This window comes from Aulonocara sp. 'chitande type north' Nkhata Bay, linkage group LG7, assembly GCF_057382095.1.
Source record: "Aulonocara sp. 'chitande type north' Nkhata Bay isolate Kocher_YH1m ecotype deep benthic linkage group LG7, A_spYH_male_GT1.1, whole genome shotgun sequence".
Taxonomy (NCBI): Eukaryota; Metazoa; Chordata; class Actinopteri; order Cichliformes; family Cichlidae; genus Aulonocara; species Aulonocara sp. 'chitande type north' Nkhata Bay.
Genome location: NC_141350.1, coordinates 62,958,775 through 62,967,212, shown reverse-complemented (window position 1 = coordinate 62,967,212; position 8,438 = coordinate 62,958,775). Strand labels below are relative to the sequence as shown.

Below are 8,438 nucleotides of genomic sequence, written 5' to 3'. Positions count from 1 at the left end.
CCTGGATGAATAAGAAAGTGCAACAAGATTTCCATAGCAGAAGCCAAGAGGAGAAATGGCCTGTTTTCCAAAGATCCATGCAAAGATCCCAAGGTGTGCTTTCAGCTACAAGTGAATAACAATACAAGGGCAGATCCTGAGCTGAAATTGAGCAATGCTAGAAGAGCATTGAGGAAAACAGGCATCACACAATATCAATGCTGGTGTACCTAAGAGCAGAGAACAGCAGCCTCCAAGATCAATCTCTCAGAACCAGCATTGCAACATTGCAAATACTACTACTACTACTACTACTACTAATAATAATAATAATCATAATAATCATAATGATGCTGGTGCAAGAGTACTAGAAAGAGACATCATATTAGCTTTTTTTCATTCTTGAATTTAAAATCCTTCTAAAACTCTGGTTTTCTTCCACAGTGTGTCTTTTATCGTGTCTTCCTCCCCTCACCCCTAACCAGTTATATATTGAAAAACTTTCCTCGATGTCTGCCACTGCGATGGTTACTGTATCCTGTACAATGAGGTCGCTATTGTCTCCTCTTAGATTCGTACCCACCCTCTCTCCCTTTTTCAAATAATTCACTTCTTATGGGGATCTGCCTGACCCAGGAACTGGCACCAGTCCCCTCTGAGGCCGTCCCCAAACCACAGCCTCAATTTATGCTCAAGCCATCTGCCATTAACAACAAAAATGTTAGCAAACCTAACATTTTTGTAGGTTTTCACAAGCATGTGATCCCAGCTAGTGAATTACTACTTTTTTTTTACTGCAATTTTAAATATGTTTCTACTGTATTTCACTATAATCCGTGACATTAAGGTATTTGCAAAAGGTGAGTTTTATCTCCCTAAATTTAATATATTTCAATTTGATTTATTTATTTAGCTCCAATTTACGATTAGAATCCACTGTCTGGCCGTGGGTTTGCATAGGTTCTCTCTGGGTTCTCCGGCTGTCTTCAATAGTCCAACCACATGCTTTTAGTGAGGTTAGGTTAATTTCCAAATTGCCCATAGTTGTGAATTGTTGTCTGTCTCTCTGTGTTGGCCCTGTGTCAGACTAGGGGTGTACCTAGCCTCTTGCCCTATGGCAACTGTGATAGGTTTCGCCCCACTGTGACCCTAAATTGGATAAGTGGAAGAGAATGGGTAGAGTAAGAATTCCAGCAAAATAAAATGATGTTTAATGTTTAACAACAGATTACATTTTCTATCCTTGTCTGCAAAATTAATAAATTTATAAATATATAATATATAAGTGAGACATTTACCCTGAAATGCAACAAAAGAGAAGTAACTTTACACCTTTAAAACATTCATGAGTAAATCTACTTTTCGAACTTTCCTTTAATCACTGTGGTGGTTGAGATGTTTTTACTGACCCTTCAAACTTTGCCTTCTAAAAATACTTGCTGGAATATTCTAATATTCTGTTTAGAGGAAATACTGACATTTATTCATGTAACATTTTAAAGCACTAAAAACACAAGGAAAACTGAAACAACACGGGGTTCTTTCTAATGTTGTGAGTTGAGATAAGACGGAATAGTAGAGTGGACAATTTTATTAGTTTACACACTGATTACATCTGATCACACTTTAATATTGATCATCATCATATAATAAATACAAAAAGTACATGATAAAAGCTTTGTTTCACATACAGTCATCACCATCATCATCATTCATATCATACTTGCTCACATGAACACAGAAGAAGAAATGATAAGGATCTATCAATACATTTAAATTTTTCTTTATAGCTGAAGCCTAAGATTAACACCCAGGCCCAAACCTAGCTATTAAGTAAGAAGGTACAGCTTTCAAAGAGGGACACTAATTCTAAGTAACCAATCCAATTAAAGTACTGATAGCATTGACATTTGGTTTGACCAGGAAGGGAAATTCATGGCTTTATCCTAAAGCCATAGCTCTGGAGTTTCACTGATACTAATGGTTTAAAAAACAAAAAAACAAAAACAACCTGAAGACTGTCTGATGATGCATAATTCCCCATTTCATTTTATAACGTAAATAATTAGTAATTAATAAAAGACTGTTTTGAATGACTGTTAATAATGTGTTGAAGACACTACTCGTGCAAAATGTGAAACACTAAATCGCAGCCTTGGCTTGGCAAGTTCACCATGCGTCTCTCCAAATTTAGGTGCTTAATGTGTTTTTGTTTTTAAATCTTCTTCTAACTTTTATGATTCAATGCAACAAGTATTTGAAAGCAATATTTCTTTATTTTACATCATGAATAGCATGGATGGTGAGAAGTTTACCTTGTGAATTGCTGGTATGCCCATACATTTACCCTAGTAGATGGTGTATTTTACAACACCACTTAGTACCTAAGGTTTGATTTCTTAGTGTTGTGAGAAGCACAAAGTTATCTTTCTAATACATTTTTCTTTAGTTTACTTTATAAAATCATATATGTATATTTTAATATTTCATGATAATTGGTTTCCTTTCTCCATTAGGTGACAAGCTGGAACCAGCAAATTTTTATAGTTTTCTTTGAAAACCACTTCCAGTGGCGCGGCTGCCCCTCTGTTGGTCTTCCTTGGTCTCTTGTGTTCTGGGGGCCTCTGGATGTCTGGAGTTTTGATCTCCTCCATACCTGCTTCATGCCCTGGAGGACGGGGCTGTGGCCCCCTCACACCCTCTAGCAGATCATTACATGAAGGAACCTTTTAAAAAACAAAAAACAAGCGCGTCCATGCTCACAGGTGTACACACGGGTGATCACACCCACAAACTACACCCTTTTTGGCTCCTACCTCAAAGCACACTGTGTTCTGTTGATCTTATGTGCTGCACAATAATGTTTAATATTTAGTATTTACTGTCATATTCCCATATATCATTGTGATATTGTTTATTCTATTACTCTTGTTCTCTTCTGCTTGTTTTCTTTTTTCTTTCTCAGCAGGTGACCCAGGTGATTGATATATGCATTTTTTTTTCTTTTTTTCTTCTTTTTTTTCTTTTTCTGCTCATTCTGTTGGTTTTTGGTTTTTGCCCTTCTCCCCCGTCCCTCTTCTCAGCTGTTTCTCTTTCCCTCTTTCTTTCTCCCCTTCTTTCCCCCAGTCAAGTCTGTCCCATGTTCAGTAAGTGAAAATAAAATAAACAATAAAAGGTGAACCATTATGGCAAGGCTGGGATGGTCAATTTGGTAAAGTAAATCCGTTGGGCATCTTTCTTTGCCTTTAGACAACAATTCTGATGGCAAAAGAGCCAAACGGGACAGGCAAAAAAAAAAAAAAAAAAAAGAAAACCACTTCCATGATTTGATCTTTCCAGTCATCGTCCTGCGATGATTCAACCAGTCATTTAAGCTTTACTGTGTATGTGATATTTGAAGGATCAAACTAGGAATGTTCTATACTATTTGTTGAGTGAGCTAAAGTAATTTGACAATATTGTGAATATGTCCTAAAATAGACCAGCTCAATGCTTTATTTGACAGTCTGTATAAGCCTGTTTTAAATCTTCAGCATTTTTCTTCTCACATTCAATAATCATGTATGTACTTTAATCCTGTAGTCAGTCTAAATATCAAGCTTCAAGAAGTTAATGCCCCCTCAAGGACAGAAAGTTAGATCGTTAAGGGAAAATACAGCAAACAACACTAGATATTTGTTGTATTTTCCCAGATATTTCTGGGAGATATTGTAAAAATAAAGGATTTGATATTCTACCTAATATTTTGGTTTTACTCACAAACATTGAGGGGTGGCTGTTGCTCAGGAAGTAGACCAGGTCATCTACTAATGAGAAGGTCCATGCCAAAGTATTCCTCAAGCAGGTATCCTAAGCTGCCCTCCAATGCGTTCATTGGAGTATAAATGTTCAATAAAAAGGCACTTTGGCATCAAAAAAAGTCCTTGGGTAAATGAGGCAAGCTGTGTAAAGCGCTTTGAGTGCTTAAGTAGTGCAAAAAAACCACTATTTCCAAACCAGTCTATTTCAAATTTCATTCCTGCCTGTGTGTTGAATCAATGTCCTGGAAAAACTGTGTAAATTTTTGTGATTTAGACATTACACACAAATATTTGTAAATATATATAAAAGAAACTCTGCTTAGTGCTTGAAATAGAAGTAATAATGTATGTGTGTGCGCAAGACACCGTTGTCTTTTACAAATATGTCAAGTGACTTTTCCATATTTCCACATGTTAAAACCTTCTTGTTTTAGGTCAGCCACAGCTCTACAAGAGTAAGGACAAAGTGAAAATTAGGGCTTTATGGAAAAGGAGGACCCTTTTATGAATTCTGAAATACAGTAAGTCGTTCCTGTTCATGTCTCCAGACTAGAGAAAAACTAAAGTTTATACATAAAAAATGAGAGAGTGACTCTATGTTCTTATTCCAAAACGTACAAATGCAACTCTGGAAGATTTATTATATAATTTTCAATTTCACTTTTACTCTCTTTTAGTCTTTTTTTTTTTTTTTTTAAATATCTGTCACTTTATGTGTTAAATGTTCTAGTGTTTTCATCAATAGCTGTCTGTGTATCCTGCTCCAATCTGCTTGGCAGGCAGCTGTTTAAGGCTCCATAACTTTAGTGGTTTACACATTTGCCTCCCAAGTGAAAGGTCCCACACACGATGTGTAAGGAGCAGCAGAAAATTCTTTTTCAGCTTTCCTTTTTCTCTTAAATAGCTTTCAGCTAAGTCACAAATTATGGCACAAGAGCATAATGTTACCATATTTAAATGCTAATCATGCGGAAGGACAAGTAAATATTAGCTTTGTTGGGTTGTATCTGTACACTTTTGTGAAAATGTGACAAAATGCAATCCTTTAAGAATTCCCCTGTACCTTGATACAATCCTCCTATACTCACTGACTAACCTAATAATCAAAGAAATGCATTTTATAAGATGAGAAAGGTTTTAGAGATACATGTTTTTTGTACAGGGACAGAAAAATGTTAAAACAGACTGCTACTTTTATAGCACTTTTCTATTCTATTTCAGCACTTTCTTACCACAACTCTCATTCATATACACATCCATGTCTTTTTCTATGCCTAAGCACATTTAACCAAAAATTCAGATGGATGCATTTTAAGATTTAGTATCTTGCCACGTGGAAGTAGAGGAGCCAGACATTGAACTGGATGAGGTTGTGTTCTAATAGGTTGTCTATTAACCTTCCGGTTAGTAGATGACCTGCACTAATTCCTGAGCCACAGCCACCCAAAGCAAAAACTGACAATTAAAATATGGTTTTAAATGACCACATAATTAAAACAAACTTTGATTTCACTTTGGGAACTTTGACCTTGGCTTTCTTTTAAATCCAAAGTCTAATTTAATTATTGCAATCAAAAGTAATAACCACACACCCTTGTGTTGAGTTTAAGTTGTCACCTTTTACATTAGTCAGGTTCCAATAAGTTAAATCAAAAATGATCATTTAAGGTTTTGGTTGTTGCCTTTGAAACAGTAAAGAACCTGGGCCCAAATATTACTGAGGAAGGGCATATTCTGTCATGGTCACCAGAATCCTCATATACTACACTGTCATGTCAACAAAAACAGTTTATGCACTTAGAAATCCAGAAAGTAGAGGCCGCAGATTATAGCTCACCAGCAGTGCAAAAAAACAAATAAAACAAACAAACAAACAAAAAAAACCCAACAGAAAATGCACGACAACACCCCATTTACCAAATGCATTAATGTGGAATATCATGCAATTAAATACCATCAACAGCGTAACTGTAGTTAAGTCACCACGATAAAACTGGAAATTTACATAAACATTGGGATATTTCAACATTTCAACCATAGTTTCAGTAGTTAACTTGCAATGTTCAGTACATAAATATCAGTTAAGAACAACAGTAACATCTTAGCATGCTGCATGGTTTTCACTGTCTCACAGAGTGGTTGGGGGTCGTGAGGGATGAGGAATGGGGTGGTGGGGAGTTAAACACCCAATAAATAAATTAAATTAATTAATTAATTAATTGTGTTGTGCTGTGCTGTTGCACAACACAATGAAATTCATAATAAAATACACCCACCAGACTCTTTGTGTGAGACACGTGATACTGATTGTTCATTTCACACAGGCAGCCTTAGTCGTGCAGAACAGCCACTGCTAATGACAACACAGGAAGGAATCATGCATTGTCATAAAAAAGAAGAAAGGATTAAAATGGATAATAAATAGACTGTACAGTTGAAAGAACACAGAGACAGACGGTGGCCATAATTATACTAGAAGTAACAATAGGAAGGAACAATAGCTTTTTTGTTTGCTGTAGGCAGGCCGAAGAGTTACAAGAGTTTAATGTTGTAGCTGATGTGTCCTCTGCTGTCAGAAGATGGGAGCACTGCTATTACTGTCTGCTGTTGTCGAAGTTGTACAGGGAGAGAGAGAAAGAAGTGGGTGTGCAGAGTGCAGGAGCATGACCACAATCCCCAAATCAGATTCCTTCAACCCCACCACACATCCACCTGCACCTCTCTCTCAGTGCTGCTTCTTTCTCTGTGATTATCTGCTCGTTACTTTTCTGCTCTGCCTCCTCAAAATGCCTGGAAAAAAGTATTTACACCCATTCAGATTTTGCATATTTATTTTTTGTGCTGCAGATATACATTTGTTCCCATGAAGCTATATTTAATAACCCCGAATGATTGAGTGAAAACACATTTTTATAAATGTTCATCGTCTGCGTGAATGCTATTGTTGTCCTACCTCACCCCTGCAGCGGGGCAGAAGGAGCTCCTGAGCAGTGGAAGTGGACATTTTGCCACCGGCTGTCCCTGCGGTGCCATACCCTGGTCTCTTCTGATTGGCTTGAGCGAGGACGGCCCTGGCCATCCACGAACTGCGTCAGGCGGATGTAGGCGATGCAGGCAGCATCGTCCCCAATTATATGCACATGGGGGTTAAGGATGGTGGTGTGGATAGGTTTGCTGTTCTTTGAGAGGACTGATGGGAGACAAATAGTCCACTTAGCGATGAATATTAAATATAGATGTATCATATATTTTACATTTTCAAAACATCAGTAGTAGATTGAACTAGTCTTACGATTGTCAAAGTAAAATCTGTGGAAGTCCATTCCCTCCACCAGATTTCCCAGCCCCTCAGGTTCAAATGAGGTCAGACCAGGGTCGCAGATCTTCCTGTTAGTCAAGATATATTTTTACACAAATGACGCACGGAATGATTTAAACAGTTCTGTAACGATATTTTAGCAATGCTATATATCTCATAGTTAAAACATTTAAAAAAAATTTATAACACTGACAAGGAAACCTAAAATTCTGCCCACGTCTGTTTAAGCAGTTACAGTTACTGTTTCATAGTTCTGACTTAGCATGTCAAAATTCTTGCTTACTAAGTAACAACCATTACAGACCATCTCACAACTGCACCCAGGTTTGTTAATACAGTAGTTTCTTTTCATTTATGCATTTATGATGCACCTTCCAAACTGTAACAATATTAAACAATGTATACACAATTAGTAAAGATATTATAGAGCTTATAATTTTGCTCTATCATGCTCCTCCCTCATGAAATGGGATCAAATGTTAGAGTCACACTTCGAATAACAATAATAATAATAATAATAATAAATATAGCGATAAAAACAACAATCATTGTCACAAAATACTAAATGGAAAACCTTTAACCTCTTAATTTAAACCCTTTCCAGTATTTCTTATCTCATTTCATTTTATCCTACATTATATTTCACTAATAACAATATACATCACTTACAGTTTAATTTCTTGGCACTATCATATGGACGCTGGAGAATCTTTTTTTTTTCACTGCAGCGAGTAAGTTTTTTTTTTATCTTAGTTCCCTTTATCATGTGTGTGTGACGCTCAGTTTTGCAGCTGCTCTGTCAGGTGGATTCTGTTCAACTGTGTCTCCTCCTTAGTATATAAAATGGTGTAAAAAAGTGTTTGCCCCTTCCTTATTTCCTATTTTTGTATGTTTGTCAGACTTAAATGTTTCAGATCATCAAACTAATTTAATTATTTAGACAAAGATAACACAAGTAACCGCAAAATGCAGTTTCTAAATGACGTTGTTTATTATGAAGGCAAAAAAACCCCAAACCTACATGGCCCTGTGTGAAAAAGTGACTTCCCGCTAAACCTAATAACTGGGTGGGCCACCCTCAGCAGCAACAACTGCAATCAAGCATTTGTTATGATTGCCAATGAGTCCTTTACAGCACTGTGGAGCAATTTTGGCCCGCATATCTTGGTGGAATTGTTGTCATTCAGCCACATTGGAGGGTTTTTGAACATGAACCACCTTTTAAAGGTCATTCCACAGCATCTCAATCAGATTCAGGTCAGAACTTTGACTGGGCCACTCCAAAGAGTTCATTTTGTTTTTCCGAAACCATTTAGAGGTGGATTTGCTGGTGCATTTTG

At 36.7% G+C, this 8,438-nt stretch overlaps 1 protein-coding gene across 7 annotated transcripts in view; it reads right to left on the bottom strand.

Annotated features, from left to right (window-relative positions):
• Positions 1–1,555: 1,555 nt before the first annotated feature.
• Positions 1,556–8,438, bottom strand: part of camk2b2 (calcium/calmodulin-dependent protein kinase (CaM kinase) II beta 2) — a 63,619-nt gene continuing 56,736 nt past the window's right edge. For all 7 annotated transcript variants that reach the window (XM_086301871.1, XM_086301873.1, XM_086301874.1 and 4 more), the window contains 3 exons: positions 7,072–7,166; positions 6,733–6,969; positions 1,556–6,569 (listed from right to left, as the gene is read on the bottom strand). In XM_086301871.1, the coding sequence (XP_086157997.1) occupies positions 6,734–6,969; positions 7,072–7,166 (331 nt within the window). In that variant the 3' untranslated portion in view covers positions 1,556–6,569; position 6,733. The remainder of the gene's footprint in view (positions 6,570–6,732; positions 6,970–7,071; positions 7,167–8,438) is intronic.